General features: G+C 41.8%; 1 protein-coding gene across 1 annotated transcript in view; it reads left to right on the top strand.

Annotated features, from left to right (window-relative positions):
• The window catches only part of apc2 (APC regulator of WNT signaling pathway 2), a 38,287-nt gene that overhangs the window by 8,381 nt on the left and 10,881 nt on the right, over positions 1 to 19,025 (top strand). Inside the window, exons 2-10 of the mRNA XM_014216037.3 lie at positions 3,700 to 3,861; positions 6,207 to 6,297; positions 6,431 to 6,743; positions 6,928 to 7,036; positions 7,488 to 7,601; positions 7,911 to 7,997; positions 17,886 to 17,954; positions 18,305 to 18,692; positions 18,813 to 18,911. Coding sequence (XP_014071512.1) covers positions 3,721 to 3,861; positions 6,207 to 6,297; positions 6,431 to 6,743; positions 6,928 to 7,036; positions 7,488 to 7,601; positions 7,911 to 7,997; positions 17,886 to 17,954; positions 18,305 to 18,692; positions 18,813 to 18,911 — 1,411 coding nt within the window. The 5' untranslated portion in view covers positions 3,700 to 3,720. The remainder of the gene's footprint in view (positions 1 to 3,699; positions 3,862 to 6,206; positions 6,298 to 6,430; positions 6,744 to 6,927; positions 7,037 to 7,487; positions 7,602 to 7,910; positions 7,998 to 17,885; positions 17,955 to 18,304; positions 18,693 to 18,812; positions 18,912 to 19,025) is intronic.

Raw genomic sequence — 19,025 nt, 5'->3', positions numbered from 1 at the left:
GTATTCATATGCGGATTTGATGACGAGTAATTCTTCAACAAGTAATATTTCTAACTGTTAATTACCCAAAAAATGTATGCATTTCAATTCTGCGTTATCTTTAATTTCTTTGTTAAAAATAGCAACCATTGTAATTCCATAATAGAGCAGACGATTGCTCTTGCTCTCTCTGAAAAGCAAACATCCTCAAATAGTCAAAATGTCACACCACTTGCCATGCAAGTCTTACACGTAAAAATGATGTGTCAAATTACAGACCCAGGAGAATCACTGTCGCAGTTGTTGTCATCACCAGTCATGAAGAGCAGGAAGGCTTTAATAATGTAAATCTGTCACTGCCGTCGGAGTCTCCATAAAACGCAGAGCGAATGACTGCTACAGGCATTATGCACAAATGCGTACTGGCTTCATTTGGTTTCATTGATGTCAAGGTGACTAGGGATGAAATTGTGAATTTGATTTGCTACTATAAAATTGCATCAAAGCCACCAGTAGTGAGATTGGAGTCAAATTTGATTTATTGTACCATATATTAATGAAACACTTCCACTCCTTCAAACCTCAGAAAACGGCTCCCTGCAGCCCATTTATCAAAATGGCTGCATTGTTTTTCCTCACTGACAACATTTCTTATCTAGTAAAAAGAGTAACAAATGATCAAATAACATGTGCAGGATTTTAATCTGATCACTCTTTTGTTGCTGAACATTTCCTGCACCACAGGAAGTGCAGATAAGCTTTATGATTTACATAAATTCACTGAAAACCCACACTAACACACAGTTATATTAATAGTATTGCACCTTTCATGTACCCTAATTGTAATAAACTAATAGCTTAACCACTGCTCAAGTAACATTATGGGAGAAACGTTCAAATCCTGTTGCTGCAGGATTACTTTACTGTGAAAATACAGGTCAAATTAAGATCCTACATCTGTACCGCAGAGAAAACGTATGAGTTACAATATGATGTATACACAAATGATGCACAAAAGTTTCAAATGATCAGAAACTATAATAAATACTGTATGCTGCAATGTCATTTTGATATGGTTTTATATTCAACTGCTGTAACCAGCGGTATCAAATACCATAATATTATCCAATATCCGTAACAATCATAGACTCTAAAACCAGATTAATGCGTCGCTTAAACAAACCTCAGAGCAAATTGCCAATATTGAATGGCCACACAGAGAGTGTGTTCAGGCTCGGCCAAGCACAAAGATTGATCAAAACAGAGCTAAACTTGATTTGACAGATGATTAGGTTCTCTGTGTACCATCTGCTGCCAACCTTACACTGCAGAGAGGAGAGAGAAGGGATGTAGCCGGAGGGGCCCATCGCATGTTCTACGTTGTTTATATCGACAATACCGCTCAAAAGTTTGGGGTCACTAAGAAATGTCCTTGTTTTTGAAAGAAAATCCAATTTCTCGTCCATTGAAATAGCATAAAATTGATCAGAAATACAGTGTAAACATTGTTAATGTCGTAAATGTTGTGAGAATGACACAAATATTAATTTTCACAAAGTTTGCTGCTTCAGTGTCTTTAGATATTTTTGTCAATGTTACTATGGAATACTGAAGTATAATTACAAGCATTTCCTAAGTGTCAAAGGCTTTTATTGACAATTACATGAAGTTGATACAAAGAGTCAATATTTGCAGTGTTGACCCTTCTTTTTCAAGACCTCTGCAATCTGTCCTGGCATGCTGTCAATTAACTTCTGGGCCACATCCTGACTGATGGCAGCCCATTCTTGCATAATCAATGCTTGGAGTTTGTCAGAATTTGTGGGTTTTTGTTTGTCCACCCGTCTCTTGAGGATTGACCACAAGTTCTCAATGGGATTAAGGTCTGGGCCATGGACCCAAAATATCGATGTTTTGTTCCCCGAGCACTTAGTTGTCACTTTTGCCTTATGGCAAGGTGCTCCATCATGCTGGAAAGGCATTGTTCGTCACCAAACTGTTCCTGGATGGTTGGAAGAAGTTGCTCTCGGAGGATGTGTTGGTACCATTCTTTATTCATGGCTGTGTTCTTAGGCAAAATTGTGAGTGAGCCCACTCCCTTGGCTGAGAAGCAAACCCAAACATGAATGGTCTCATGCATGACACAGGACTGATGGTAGCGCTCACCTTGTCTTCTCCGGAAGACAAGGTGCCCCAAACAATGCCCCAAACAATTGGAAAAGGGATACATCAGAGAAAATGACTTTACCCCAGTCCTCAGCAGTCCAGTCCCTGTACCTTTTGCAGAATATCAGTCTGTCCCTGATGTTTTTCCTGGAGAGAAGTGGCTTCTTTGCTGCCCTTCTTGACACCAGGCCACCCTCCAAAAGTCTTCGCCTCAGATGCACTCACACCTGCCTGCTGCCATTCCTGAGCAAGTTCTGCACTGGTGGTGCCCCGATCCCACAGCTGAATCAACTTTAGGAGACGGTCCTGGCGCTTGCTGGACTTTCTTGGGCGCCCTGAAGCCTTCTTCACAACAATTGAACCGCTCTCCTTGAAGTTCTTGATGAGCCGATAAATGGTTGATTTAGGTGCAATCTTACTGGCAGCAATATCCTTGCCTGTGAAGCCCTTTTTGTGCAAAGCAATGATGACGGCACGTGTTTCCTTGCAGGTAACCATGATTGACAGAGGAAGAACAATGATTCCAAGCACCACCCTCCTTTTGAAGCTTCCAGTCTGTTATTCGAACTCAATCAGCATGACAGAGTGATCTCTGTTTTTATTGCTTCTTTAATCAGAACAACAGTTTTCAGCTGTGCTAACATAATTTCAAAAGGGTGTTCTAATGATAAATTAGCCTTTTAAAATGATAAACTTGGATTAGCTAACACAACGTGCCATTGGAACACAGGAGTGATGGTTGCTGATAATGGGCCTCTGTACGCCTATGTAGATATTCCATTACAAATCAGCCGTTTCCAGCTACAATAGTCATTTAGAACATTAACAATGCCTACACTGTAAGGGGTGCGTACTGGCGGCAGAGAAGTCAGGCGCAGAAGAGCACTGGCCCAGGAGAGCACTGTGTTTACAACGGCGCAGTTTAATAATAAAAAACACTGGAAACAGAACAATAAATCAATGGGTACAAAACCCGTCGCACCCCAGAAAAACATGCACAAGCACTTACAAACAAACAATTCCGGACAAGGACATGGGGGGAACAGAGGGTTAAATACACAACATGTAATGATGGAATTGAAACCAGGCGTGTGGGAAGAAAAGACAAAACAAATGGAAAATGAAAAGTTGATCGATGATGGCTAGAAGACCGGCGATGCCGACCGCCAAACGCCGCCCGAACAAGGAGAGGAACGAACTTCGGCGGAAGTCGTGACATACACTGTATTTCTGATCAATTTAATGCTATTTTAATGGACAAAAAATGTGCTGTTCTTTCAAAAACAAGGACATTTCTAAGTGACCCCAACCTTTTGAACGGTAGTGTATGTATGGAGGAGCCCTGAGCATCTCTTTTTATCTATGTTGTTTTTATCTATGTGCTGTATGAGTATCAAATGTGAAATAAAACGGGCAGTTTTCCTATAAATGATTCTGCAAAGACACAATGGAATAGCCTTATAATAGGAAATGCATGATATGCCAGAGTTTGCCAAGAAGCTAACCTCCACACCACACTAACCTTCAATCTCACTTGTTTCTCCTTCCTTGCAGGGACCACAACACTGCCTGAAGATGGCGAACTCCACGGCTTCCTATGACCAGCTGGTCTACCAGGTGGAAGCTCTCCGCCAGGAGAACTCCCATCTGCGTAGAGAGCTGGAGGACAACTCCAACCACCTGTCTAAGCTTGAGAACGAGACCACCGACATGAAGGTGAGAGAGGGCAAAGGGATGACCCCAGGGCTATGGGAGAAATAATAATAGGATGAGATTTGAGTGTTGATTTGATGTCGCAAAGGTAGAAGTTCAACCATTGCATTGACCTTATAGTTTGTTATTTCGTTGCATATAGACCAAAGATTTTAAAATGTTTAAGACACAGATGATTAAGTGTTGCTAAGATAAAGTGTTGCTTTGGTTTCTAAAAGACAATGTTTTCATTTTGGAATTTCTCTATGCCTACAGATGTAGGCTCTTAATGTGATCACCATGTTGCAGGAGCTTTCCTGCAATGCATGAAATGTAAAACCTGTAGTGTATTTCAGGTTTTAAAAAGGCTTCTGATGTTTGTAATTTCCACATTGAAATTTCAGACGATTCTCCCTTACGAAAAATCTATCAACCACTACATAAATGTCCATTAATTATAATCCACATAATTCACATTTCCTGTTGCTGCAGGATTATTCTCCTGCAGTAGCAAACAGGCTCAAATTAAGATGTAGGATCCTTCCCTCCATTTTGTCAAGTCGTGGCTAATAGCATGATTGAGACACAGATAGGACGTATTCCAATTCAAAATCCACTCAGTTCTGCCTGAGATGGATAGAGTTCAGCCCCAATTCTGAAGGATGCTGTAGACTTCATGTAACTCCTTCACTAGTGACCCGGTTTCTCTCCTGAGTGACTGGAGACGCTAATGCTTCATGGCTAGCATCCCTAGCCTAGATAGACGAGGCACTGGGCCACACTTGAATCATTCCTCTTTCTGCACGGATCCATCCAGTTGTCTTTGTTACAGTAATGATGCCAGCAGGGATTGAGACAAGCTGCTGAGGAAGAAGGAAATCATTAGACCATTCAGCCCATAAGATGTTTTCTAATTATAGATTTTTTGGCTGTTTGAAATCCCTGCGTGTCTGACAGGATAGTCATTTTCTTCCCCTCTGTGGCCAATCCTCTCCCTGGATTCCAGGAAAGAATCCGCTTCAAGTTTCTGTCACACCATGTGTCATTGCAAGGAGGGTTTACTGTTTGGGATCCGTCTGTCTCTCAACAAAACGGTTGGCCTGTATAGACATTCATCATAATATGATATCTGTGTGGATTAATATGATCGGGATCAGATGAAGATTAAATGGCACACCCCGACTCTCAGTGTGTACCATTTAATCTCCTGCAGAACATTGCAGAGTCCTTGCGTTACCTCAGGAATAAATCAGCTCGATCCTGCATAATCACCCAGCTCTTGTTACTTTTACTTCAAATCAAACTGTGTTATTTGGAAAATGATTTCCTTCTTCAAAAGACAGAGAGGAAAGCTGATGAAAGAGATAGTAAGGACTTCTGCCTTGGCATATTTTATTCACAGGGAGGAATAGACCTATTGGTTCTCTACTGGCTCTGAATAGAGATTTGTTTTCCCAATGATGTGCCATCATTTGAAAATGGAGAGAAGAAACCATAGACCCATTTCATTGCTTTGTCGTGCTACTTCTGACCCAATAGACACTCTCAATGTCAGGGGAGTTTGGATTACTGGTAGAATTAGGGACCATCCCAAGAGGGGTGGAATCAGGGTTTCCATTGTACTTTAGAATGGCTTTAGCCTAAATTCTGTGTACTGTGGACTACCACTAAAATACTGTGCACCTGATTCTGAGAGGCATGAGCAGAAAGGTCAAAACACGTAACATAATCTGGTTATTAAAAAAGCCCCACTCATCCTTCTTTCATAATGAATTATTTCAAATCAAAATTTACGAAATGAACAACAAAACATACCGAAATACGATTTCTCCGTTCCATAGCTGCAGCCAGCAACATCAATCATAGTCTTGATAGTTCTCAATCTGAAACTGTAATCATAGGTGCCAACCCCAATGCACGTGGGTTTGTCCTATTACTCCTCTGGCACATGTGCCCAGATGCTGAGCACAGCTGGATAATCCCCAGCTAAAGCCTTTATATTCCTGAGGTCGGCTTTAGCTATCAGCAGAAAACCAAGATTCTCTGTAGAGAGCTCACACTGCCGGATACTGGTGGCAAACAGACCGAAGCGTCCATCTGGGAAAAAAACAAAGAAAATGTATATTTTCCAGTAAGAGGACATTCATTCGAAGAAAGGCTGTGATTTCAGGCAAGCTATGACATCTTACGAGAGGATAAAAAGGAGAGGAGAGGAATAGGAGGCAGATACAGTGTTTTCACTGCTTGGTTTATTTCCTCTCTAGGTCATCAGAGACCCAACAGGTTGTGACTCTTTTTTTGGTTTTTACTGTGGCCACAACAGCATTTTCAGTTGACACAGTAATTATGAATTGCTTTCTCCACTCTAGGGGGTATTGAAGGGCCTGCAGAATAAACTGGAGCTGGAGGCTGGCACTTTGGCCTCCTCAGGGAGGACTGACGTGCTGGATCAGCTCAAAGGTACGTCTGATGTTTTCCATCTATTTTCTCACCTTTTAATGTCTGTCTTGCATTAAACTGATATTGTACACAGCTCATTCAATAATAGGCTATTTCAATGGTTCATTAAAAAAAATCTCTCTTTCTCTCTCAGAGTTGCACATGGACCTGACCAACTACTATGAGCTGAAGTACCAGCCGCACAATCTGCGCGTCCTCCCGGACAGTCTAGCCAGTCTGGCAGCTCAGTCGAGTGACATGGACGATCGTCTGGCCTGCTTGCCTCCCTCCTCCTCCAGAGCCAGGAGCCCCCTACGGCCTACATCCCGCCAGAGCTCCTCTCTGTCAGGGGAGGGCACGGCCGTGCATCCTGGACACCCCCACCTCATGGATGGAGCCCTGGCCAAAGCCATGCTGGGAGACGGACGTATCACGGCCCAGCATCTGGAAGACCTCTACAAAGAGAGGTAAGCGCTTTGCCATTGTTCAATCAGATGCATGTATTACTTGTAATGCTGCCTTAAACATCATCATTCACTGTAAATCTGTAGTCCCCCCCCACCCTAAAAAAGGTGAGGTACTATGAATCCCCAGTGATGTTGCGGATGGTAGTCTATGTGTTAAGGGTTTGTGTGGCTGTGTGTGTTCCAGGGCTATGCTGGTGAGTGAGATAGACAAGGAGGAGAGGGAGCGTCACTGGTACTACAGCCAGCTCCAGGGCCTGTCTCAGCGGCTGAACCAACTGCCACGCATCGACACGGTGAGAGCAAACTCAATATACTTTAAAATGCCTAAAACCAAATTTAAACTGTGTAGAAATTAGAATGGACCTACATTCATAGTTTCTTGACTGTGTCCAGCTCGTTAATAATCAGGGAATGAAAGCTAAACAGTCAGGGAGCATTTGAAAATTACAAAACCGATGGATAGAGGACTACTTTTTGACAATTTTGACAGCGAGGAAATATAACCAATTTTCAGTGCAGTGCTCCGGACCTTGTTGAAGACCGAATGAATGAGTGTGACACCCCTGGTTTACATAGATATACAAAAAAAAATGTTTTGTTGGTGTGCTCATTGTCATGAAATCAACTCATTATTGTTTAAACAGGTGCGCAGGTGAGATTCAGCAGAGAAACTAGCAACCATTTTGTTTCAAAATTGATTCTTGTGTTGCATGGGAACTAACCTCCTCTTCCTTATCTTCATAGTTCTCCATACAGATGGACCTCATTCGCCAGCAGCTGGAGTTCGAGGCGCAGCAGTTGCGTTCTGTCATGGAGGAACGCTTCGGAACCAGCGATGAAATGGTCCAGCGGACTCAGGTAAGGAGAAGGACTCTGCCAAGTCTGTCTCTGGAATGGCAACACAGACAGTGACATTTGGCAGCTGCTGTCAAAGCATTCACTTACATTATCGAGTGTGGTCCTTCTTCCTGAAACGTGTTTGGGATGCAACAGATGGCCCAGTTCGCCCTGCATATCCACACACAGTTGACATGTAAAACCGCAGAAATTAAAACTGTGCTGTTATGGAGGGTGTTGTACAATGTTTGTCACCTCACAAAATGTCTGCGGCGACTAAAGTCTCTCGCTCTCTCACTTGCTCATCCCTCTCTCTGTCTCCCCTCGCAGATCCGTGTGGCTCGTCTGGAACAGCTAGAGAAAGAGCTACAGGAGGCCCAGGAGTCCAGAGGCACCCAGGAGAAGAACCTGTGTGAGGTGAAATAAACAACACACACACACACACACACACACACACACACGAGATACAGGTAAAACAAAGGGCCTTGTGTTGACTGTCCAACAGAGGCAGCACAGATGAATTGGTTTTCTGAAGTAGATACATAAGACTTCAACTGCAGAGGTCGTTATGAACAATGAATACACACAGAGATTGAGACAAGGTAGATCCTCCTGTGTTCTGTTTTCACAAAATGATTTTGTACTGTAAAACATGAAAGATGACAAGGATTAGTTTCCCTCCAATGTGATTTATTTCACATTGTCCCTCGCCTCAGCAACTGTCGGTGAATTTAAATCATATTGTCAGTTTTCCTCGTCCTGTGAATGGTTTAATATTTCCCTCTCTAATTCCTCTCCTGTGTCTTGTCAGCACTGCGCTGAATGTTTTATAGGTGCTTTGAGGCTATGCGATCACTAGGGGTCCTGTACACAAACAGGCGCAGTGCCACACTGCTGCCTTCAACCCTGACACATGCTGAAACTGAGTGATGTTTGACGTGTCTTCAAGAAGTATCTTTATTGATGATTTGGGAGAGCACGCAGGCACACCACCATATTGGATTTAAAATAAATGTTTAATGCTATGCAGGGGCGCAGGCAGAAATCTGTTGATGGCAGGGCCAGAAAAGAAATGTAGGTGGGGCAAAATTTGGGCACTCAAATCATCATTAAATGATCATAAAAGCATAGCCGACCTTATGCCCTACTGTAATCGATCACACACAACAAACCATCTAACATGTGATTTCGCGTTACAGACCAAATAGTCTCGTAGGCCTACATAAACCCATGACTTGCATTTAACATGCGACTCACATAGACCTACACGCAGGCATATAAATAACCATAGACATATAATTAATAGACAATGAGACTATAATATAATGCCCTTATATAACAGTAATGATTGCAATAGGCTTGGCAACCTCTCACTGGCTCAGATACCAGGAGATAGTAGGCTAGGCTAGGCTAGGCTAGGCGGCCACAAATGTAAGCATTTAACACTAGGAGAGCCGAGAGTGTCATATTGACTAAAAACAAATGTACTTTTTTAGCAGTTTAAAGAGGACACGTCATTTTTTTCATGCCCATCAAACCTGTGAAGCTGATGATGACCCGTCGAAACTACACCGAAACCAATTTCACACATAACAATAGAGTTAGCCTAAAGACAAGATTAAATTGACAATAGTTTGATGGGTAAGAATATTATCAATTGTTATATTGTATATGAAGAATTTAATGAACAGTGAAGCTTGGAATTGACACAGAGGCAGGGAAATGAATTGGAGCGCCAAAAAGGGTATTTTGCAAATTCTCCTACAGTTGCAAGCAGGTAAGATGTTTTGATGTCTATAAAGTGACAGAAAGAGCAGACTGTTAGAATGTTCATTTTCAAAAGACACGTCATTGGCCCGAAGGGGGTGTCCAAAGAGGCCTGTTTAGTGTTAATCACTGGCACGGAGGCCAATTAAAGTAGACCCGTTTTGCATTAGACATCATCAAAGGAAACTTAAATTATAGCCTAGCAGTATGCTAATACACATAAAACTAGGCCATAGCCTATATAGACTAAAACAGTGGTCACCAACCTTTTCTTAACCAAGATCACTTTATGAGTCAAAATGCAAGCAGAGTGCATTTCTCTGCTGGGTGTGGGAGATGGAGTGAGCCTACAATGTATTGTCTGATATCAATGAAATGATCAATAGCCTATAGGGCCTAACTACAGGTCAGTTTTACCCCCCCCCCCCCCCCCAATAAATAATAAATAAATGATAGGCTATTTATGTTGACTGGAAATAAATATTGTTTCATGCATTTGCCTATTTTCATATACAGTATAGTAAGAGATGTAGAGTCCGTTATATTTTTCAAAACTCAATTCTCAAGCTAGGCTATATGATAACACTGGTAATAGGTCAGTTGTTGTAGCTAGGCTATATAATAACACTGGTAATAGGTCAGTTGTTGTAGCTAGGCTATATGATAACACTGGTAATAGGTCAGTTGTTGTAGCTAGGCTATATAATAACACTGGTAATAGGTCAGTTGTTGTAGCTAGGCTATATGATAACACTGGTAATAGGTCAGTTGTTGTAGCTAGGCTATATAATAACACTGGTAATAGGTCAGTTGTTGTAGCTAGGCTATATGATAACACTGGTAATAGGTCAGTTGTTATAGCCTGTTACTTGAAAAGCACATCGGAGCATAAGTTGAAATAACTCGTTTATTTTTTCTGTATCTTTTTTTATTTCACTGGACTGATGGTCATGTTTCAGTGGAGGGAGCTTTCATGATTTCTAACTGTGTTGAATAAAAACAGCTCTGTAGTGCTGATCATTGTCTCTGAATGTACTGAAACTGTCTTTAAATCCCTCCATTAGATCAATGCAATCAGTCATTGATATAGAGGGTGGAGGCCATTCATGGCGAAATCACTGATATCAAATAACTTGGCAAATGCTCCAACATTCTCGTCTATACACGGCCTCTTGAAAAAAGTCTCAGTGAGCGATTGCTACTGTTTACTGCACTTGGTATCTATCAGTGCAAAGTGACACGTGCCAGAACCCTGCCATTATTTTGAAATTGATACGCTTTACATATTCAAATTCATTACCTAGGCCTAAATCAAATGAATTGTATGTACAGCACTCGATTTTGTGTCCTAAAAGAGTGTCCTGAAAGACATCTGCCAAATAAAATGTATTACTATTATTGTCAATATATATCCCTTTCGTTTTCCCAGCACCCCCTTCTGATTGCTATGAATTCTATCTGACGGTGAATGCATGTTTAGACCAATGCTTGAGTTGGGTACCGGTTGCGTTTATATTTAGGTGCAGGAACTCCTCAATACTTTTGAGCTAATATTCTATAGGATGTGCCGGGTACTCAGTTCCAGTGAGCTCCTGCCCAAGTCAAGTAAAGACACATCATGTCCCGTTTAGAACACTGACAGGGAAAGAATAAAAATGTAATAAAAATGATTTATGTATATTACCCAATCTGATTGGATGGGCCTGGCTCCCCATGTCTACGCCTGATAAACCACAAGCTGCTCCAGTTCATTTAATATTGATGAGAAACACAGATGAGATCATTTTGTTTTCGGTTGAAAAGCAACACTCGATAATTGTGAATTTGAAAACGGTAATTAACTGGTTACACCAGGTTTGGACATTTCAAGGTGTTAAATTAGTCCATCTTCATATATTTATTCACATAATCAGTTATTTGTAGTTTTACTTGAGGGGGTTCCACTTCGGGTTAATTAATTATGAACTAGTTTAAATAAATCATTGTAGACAATTCGATTGAGGCAATTTCATAATTTATCAGATTCAACCTGGGCGAATGTTTGGCCTAGAAAAACAGGGATGAACAAAAAAAGATCTGTTGGTTAACCCGAACAATATATTGTACATTTTTTGAAGTGACAGTTTGATTGGGTCTTAGTACTATTCTGTTATCAGTTCAAACTAAAATTCTAATACAGAATCACCTGTTTTACACAAGTATAATATTTTATTAGTATTTTTCTGTATATGCCAATGATGTTTATTCCATCTTATATGGCTTTTATGAGGGGTTAATGCTTGAACATATGATTCTAATAAGGACAGTGCACTGTGTCTGTATACAGAATACCTATTATACAGTAGGATCTAATCTAATCCTGTAGAGTGTGGAATGCTATTATCTTGTAATATACTGAAAATCCAATTTTATATTAACCTTGAGGTGACTGAGCTTAGCTGCTGCACTGCGCAGCAGGCCCAGCCGTATCTCTCTCTCTCTCTATCCCCCTCACCTTGTGTTGCTCTCTGCCTGTGCTCTCCAGTGCTGCCGTGCTGCTATGCAGAACGCAGGCTTTACCCCTCTTTAGTTCGGCTCCAATTGGTCGCTCCTCCCAGAAAGTATAGAGTTGCTTAGGGACTGCAAACTTGGCAAAGAAGGGAGGTGTGTTTTGGTTGAACTAAAACAACGTTACCTGGGTCCCAGACTGGCCCGTCTATGTGTCTGTGTTTCTGTCTGTGGGTGTTCTATAGGAGAATAGCATCAAGCTCTATAGTACCAGGATGCAGGGAGAATGAGAAATAAAAGGGGCTACAACAAAGATTTCTTAATGTCCAACTAGCTTTCTCTGGCCTTAACCTTGTTCTGAATACCTCCAAAACAAAGGTTTGGTAAGAAGAATGCCCCTCTCCCCACTGGTGTGATTACTACCTCTGAGGGTAGTCACCTCATTATAGTAATTAGGAGTATGGCTAGACAGTATACTGTCCTTCTCTCAGCACATACCAAAGCTGCAGGGTAAGGTAAAATCTAGAGTTGGTTTCCTCTATCGTAATCGCTCCTCTTTCAAACTATCCCTGATTCAGATGACCATCCTACCCATGCTAGATTACAGAGATGTAATTTATAGATCGGCAGGTAAGGGTGCTCTCGAGCGGCCATCAGATTTGCCACCAATGTTCCTTATAGGACACATCACTGCACTCTATACTCCTCTGTAAACTGGTCATCTCTGTATACGCATTGCAAGACCCACTGGTTGAAGCTTATTTATAAAACCCTCTTAGGCCTCACTCCCTCCATCTGAGATACCTACTGCAGCCCTCATCCTCCACATACAACACTCGTTCTGCCAGTCACATTCGGTTAAAGGTCCCCAAAGCACACACATCCCTGGGTCGCTCCTCTTTTCATGTCACGTCCTCACCATAGTAAGAGGTTATTTTCTATGGCAGAGTAGGTCAGGGCGTATTTCTATGTTTAAGTTCTAGTTTTTCTATTTATATGTTTTTTTGGGGGGGGTTGATCTCCAATTGGAGGCAGCTGGTCCTCGTTGTCTCTAATTGGAGATCGTATTTAAGTAGGGGTTTTTCTTCCTGGGTTTTTGTGGGTTATATATATGTTATATATATTTTGAGTAGTGTTTGTTTCTCTCTGCGTCACGGTTTGTTGTTTTGTCATTTCAGTTATTTATGTATTGCAAGGTTTCACGGATTAAATAAAAATGTGGAACTACAACCACGTCTGCTCCTTTCGACAGCCGTGACATTTCAGTTCGCTGCAGCTAGCGACTGGAACGAGCTGCAAAAAACACTCAAACTGGACAGTTTTATCTCCATCTCTTCATTCAAAGACTCAATCATGGACACTCTTACTGACAGTTATGGCTGCTTCTTGTGATGCATTGTTGTCTCTACCTTCTTGCCCTTTGTGCTGTTGTCTGTGCCCAATAATGTTGGTACCAAGTTTTGTGCTGCTGTAACCGATGTTAGCGGTTGTGCGCGCTAATAGCGTTTCAATCAGTGACGTCACTAGCTCTGAGACTTGAAGTAGGGTTTCCCCTTGCGTTGCAAGGGCCGCGGCTTTTGTGGCTCGATGGGTAACGATGCTTCGTGGGGTGTCAGTTGGAACCAATGTAACAGTGTAGGTTCTGTCCCTCTCTTCGCCCCAACCTGGGCTCGAACCAGGGACCCTTGCACACATCAACAACTGACACCCCACGAAGCATCGTTACCCATCGCGCCACAAAAGCCGTGGCCCTTACAACGCAAGGGGAAACCCTATTTCAAGTCTCAGAGCGAGTGACGTCACTGATTGAAACGCTATTAACGCGCACCACCGCTAACTAACTAGCCATTTCACATCGGTTACACTGCTACCATGTTGTGCTGCTGCCATGTTGTGTTGCTGCCATGCTATGTTGTCGTCTTAGGTCTCTCTTTATGTGGTGTTGTGGTGTCTCTCTTGTCGTGATGTGTGTTTTGTCCTATATTTTTATTTTAATCCCAGCCCTCGTTCCCGCAGGAGGCCTTTTGCCTTTTGGTAGGCTGTCACTGTAACTGACTTGCCTAGTTTTTTTTTTATACACAATAGACACATTGTTCTATGTTTTTCAGGGCTATTGTCATCCATCTTGTAGCACACAGCAGGTTCCTGGTCAATACATTGTAAGCTATTGATTATGTATTTGAACTGCGACAATTAATGGGGTAAAAGCTACTGCAGATTCAATCCATCAAAACACAGACACATTTAGCGTGGTTGTCTTGTTATTGGCGCGATATAACACTTTATTTCTAACATGGAGCTATTCAAGACAAGCATATGTCTATAGCCCTCCCCCTTTGTCTGAGAGTGAGTCTTTGGTGTGATCAGGCACAGGCTCACACACACACACACACACACACACACACACACACACACACCCTGCAGCACCATGGGTTACCATGGTGATGGGTTGGGAGGATAAAAGAGTGGATAGATATTCTCTGATGATTTGTGATGTAGCCAATTGGTATATTGAATGTAAATGGGGTGCCTCTGTATGCTTGGAGTGTGCAGCTGGTACCTGATGAAGAGTATGTCTGTCTGCAGGGCCAAGATATTATAGAGTTGAAATTAAATGAGCTGAAATTAAATGTATTTATACAGTGCCTTCAAAGTATTCCCACCGCTTTGTCCACATTTTGTTGTATTACAGCCTGAATATAAAATGGATTACACATTGAGATTTTTAGTCACTGGCCTACACACAATTTTTTAGACATTTTTACAAATTAAAAATTAAAAGCTGAAATTGGGTCAATAAGTATTCAACCCCTTAATTATGTCAAGCCTTAAATTCAGGAGTAAAAATATGCTTAACAAGGCACAATAAGATGCATGGACTGTGTGCAATAAGTGTTTAACATGATTTTTTAAATCATTACCTCATCTATGTACCCAACGCATACAATTCTCTGTAAGGTTCATTAGTTGAGCAGTGAATTTTAAACACAGATTCAACCACAAAGACCAGGGATGTTTTCCAATGGTCGCAAAGAAGGGCACCTAGAAAAAGCAGACATTGAATATCCATTTGAGCATGGTGAAGTTATTAATTACACTTTGGATGGTGTATCAATACTACCCGTCACTACAAAGATACAGGCGTCCTTCCTAACTCAGTTACCAGAGAGGAAGGAAACAGATCAGGGATTTGACCCGTTACAGAGTTTCATATTGTAGTTCCCCCACAATAAAAACCTAATTGACAAGAATGAAGCCTGTACAGAATAAAAAATATTCCAAAACATTCATTCTGTTTGCAACAAGGCACTAAAGCACCATTTCACAGACTTGTAATCATTAAGGACTAGACCGTTTTTCAGGATAAAAAATAAATGAAATAGAAAACCTGGTGCAGTCTGCTTTCCACCAAACACAGGGAGATTAATTCACCTTTCAGTAGGACAATAACCAAAAACACAAGGCCAAATCTACACTGGAATGTCTTACCAAGAAGACAGTGACTGTTCCTGAGTGGCCGAGTTACAGTTTTGACTTAAATCTACTTAAATCTATGGCAAGACCTGGAAATGGTTGTCAAGCAATGATCAACAACCAATTTGACAAAGTTTAAAGAATTTTAGAGACTTACCCAGAAAGAATTACAGCTGTAATCCCTGCCAAATGTACTTCTACAAAGTATTAACTCAGGGTGTGAATCCTTATTTATTGTTACATTTTAAATAAATGTTTCATTATGGGCTATTGTGTGTAGATGGGCGAGAATTTAATCCATTTTAAATTCAAGTTGTAACAACAAAATGTGGAATAAGTCAAGGGGTATGAATACTTTCTGAAGTCACTGTAGCTGTTAGTGGTCTATTGACAATAACATCTCACTCTGGTGTTCACTTCAGGGGGTTTTGATGCTGACTACTAAATACTTAGGATGGAACAGAAAATTTAGAACATTGTTTTTTAACTTGTATGAAATTCCAATGATCTACCAATGCCAGCAGCTGCATACATTTCTTATTTATTTAGGCCTACCTATCAGGTATAATTATATTTGTACAATAATTCATGAGATACTAGCTAACATACTGTGAATAAATAATGTATCAATCTTTCCATTCAAATGGCATTATTTCAAAATGAAGTCTGTTAGACCAAAGAAACATATACAAATGGGAATTATAGAATCATTTATATACAGTGGGGGGGGAAAGTATTTGATCCCCTGCTGATTTTGTATGTTTGCCCACTTACAAAGAAATGATCAGTCTATAAATGTAATAGTAGGTTTATTTGAACAGTGAGAAACAGAATAACAACAAAAAAATCCAGAAAAACGGATGTCAAAAATGTTATAAAATGATTTGCATTTTAATGAGGGAAATAAGTATTTGACCCCTCTGCAAAACATGACTTAGTACTTGGTGGCAAAACCCTTGTTGGCAAACACAGAGGTCAGACGTTTCTTGTAGTTGGCCACCAGGTTTGCACACATCTCAGGAGGGATTTTGTCCCACTCCTCTTTGCAGATCTTCTCCAAGTCATTAAGGTTTCGAGGCTGACGTTTGGCAACTCGAATCTTCAGCTCCCTCCACAGATTTTCTATGGGATTAAGGTCTTGAGACTGGCTAGGCCACTCCAGGACCTTAATGTGCTTCTTCTTGAGCCACTCCTTTGTTGCCTTGGCCGTGTGTTTTGGGTCATTGTCATGCTGGAATACCCATCCACGACCCATTTTCAATGCCCTGGCTGAGGGAAGGAGGTTCTCACCCAAGATTTGATGGTACATGGCCCCGTCCATCGTCCCTTTGATGTGGTGAAGTTGTCCTGTCCCCTTAGCAGAAAAACACCCCCAAAGCATAATGTTTCCACCTCCATGTTTGACGGTGGAGATGGTGTTCTTGGGGTCATAGGCAGCATTCCTCCTCCTCCAAACACGGCGAGTTGAGTTGATGTCAAAGAGCTCCATTTTGGTCTCATCTGACCACAACACTTTCACCAGTTGTCCTCCGAGTCATTCAGATGTTCATTGACAGACTTCAGACGGGCTTGTATATGTATTCTTGAGCAGGGGGACCTTGTGGGCGCTGCAGGATTTCAGTCCTTCACGGCATAGTGTGTTACCAATTGTTTTCTTGGTGACAATGGTCCCAGCTGCCTTGAGATCATTGACAAGATCCTCCCGTGTAGTTCTGGGCTGATTCCTCACCGTTCTCATGATCATTGCAACTCCACAAGGTGAGATCTTGCATGGAGCCCCAGGCCGAGGGATATTGACAGTTCTTTTGTGTTTCTTCCATCTGCGTATAATCGCACCAAAAGTTGTCACCTTCTCACCAAGCTGCTTGGCGATGGTCTTGTAGCCCATTCCAGCCTTGTGTAGGTCTACAATCTTGTCCCTGACATCCTTGGAGAGCTCTTTGGTCTTGGCCATGGTGGAGAGTTTGGAATCTGATTAATTGATTGTTTCTGTGGACAGGTGTCTTTTTTACAGGTAACAAGCTGCGGTTAGGAGCACTCCCTTTAAGAGTGTGCTCCTAATCTCAGCTCGTTACCTGTATAAAAGACACCTGGGAGCCAGAAATCTTTCTGATTGAGAGGGGGTCAAATACTTATTTCCCTCATTAAAATGCAAATCAATTTATAACATTTTTGCCATGATTTTTCTGGATATTTTTGTTGTTATTCTGTCTCTCACTGTTCAAATAAACCTACCATTAAAATTATAGACTGATCCTTTCTTTGTCAGTGGGCAAACATACAAAACCAGCAGGGGATCAAATACTTTTTTCCCCCACTGTACAAAGATTTTGTTCTAATTTACATAACCTTTAGGATTGATCCATACATCTCTACGTATTTTAGAGATTTAGTCTGCAATTAATAACAGAATACATTTTCTCAAGGGCACTTGGGGACTGTCTGAAAGTTCAAAGCAAACAGCCTTCTATTGACTTTCTATGCTGCAAAACAAGAAATAATGCACGTTACTTGACCCTCATTTACATGAAGCGTCTTAAAACCATTGCCATTTCCTATCCCTTTCTGTATTTGCAGATCTCAAGCTGTGAAACAGAAAACGCATCGTCTTCTTCTGCGATTGATGCACAAGGAGATGGAAGCAAAGTAAGGGCACCGTTACATATTTAGTATGATGAATGTCGGTTCAGATGTACAATGCAGTTTTGCATTACTGGCTTTGCATTATCTAGATGAATATTTGTTTAGGTGGACAATAATGGTCCCATTGCCCTGCCATGTGTAGCAAAAGTAGAGCTTACATGCATATGATATTATCCAACCACCATTTTCCGATTCGTTGGTCATGCATGTCAATGTTATAATATCAAACATTCTTCTCAAGTCGTTGTTGTAAAATATTGTAGTAAAATACAAATATTTAAAATACAAAAGTCTAAATAAAGGTGAATTAAATACGTACTCACCACGGCCATTTTGTATTTTATCTGGATTAGGTGGAGATGGTGTTCTGGCTGCTCTCCATGTTGGCCAACCGGGACAGGGAGGAGATGTCCCGCACTCTGCTGACCATGTCCAGCTCTCAAGACAGCTGCATCGCCATGCGCAAGTCAGGCTGTGTCCCCCTGCTGGTGCAGATCCTTCACGACGGCCCAGGGGGCGCCGGAGAGGCGGACGGAAGTACAGGGTGCAGCCGGGAGGCCCGATCCAGAGCCAGCGCTGCCCTGCACAACATAGTGTACTCCCAGCCAGACGAGGGCCAAGCCCGGCGGGAGATGAGGGTGCTGCACGTGCTGGAGCAGATCCGCTCGCACTGTGACAGCGGCTGGGACTGGATCGAGAGCCACGTGGGGAGGCCCTCCCCCGGAGGTACTACAACCACAGGTTAGTAGTAGAGGGAAGCAGGATTATTTTAGGCGATTAATGCCATCTCTATAGCACACTGTGGATTATACTGTGAATGTGAAAAGTAATTCCAGCTGTACTTGTCTGTGTTGTATTCAGACATCCCTGAGACATTGGAGCCCCAGATCTGTCAGGCCATGTGTGCTGTCATGAAGCTCTCCTTTGAGGAGGAGTACCGACAAGCCATGAATGAACTAGGTTAGTGAACAACATGTCAATGGGAAATATACTTCCAGCAAAGATGATAAAGCATAACCTTACTGACAAATATTATATGTGAATGAACTGATTGTTCAGTTTGTGATGTGCATG

Source organism: Salmo salar, chromosome 10, assembly GCF_965601325.2.
Source record: "Salmo salar chromosome 10, fSalSal1, whole genome shotgun sequence".
Taxonomy (NCBI): Eukaryota; Metazoa; Chordata; class Actinopteri; order Salmoniformes; family Salmonidae; genus Salmo; species Salmo salar.
Note: the sequence above shows the minus strand (reverse complement) of the source record. Positions and strands in the feature narration are given on the sequence as shown.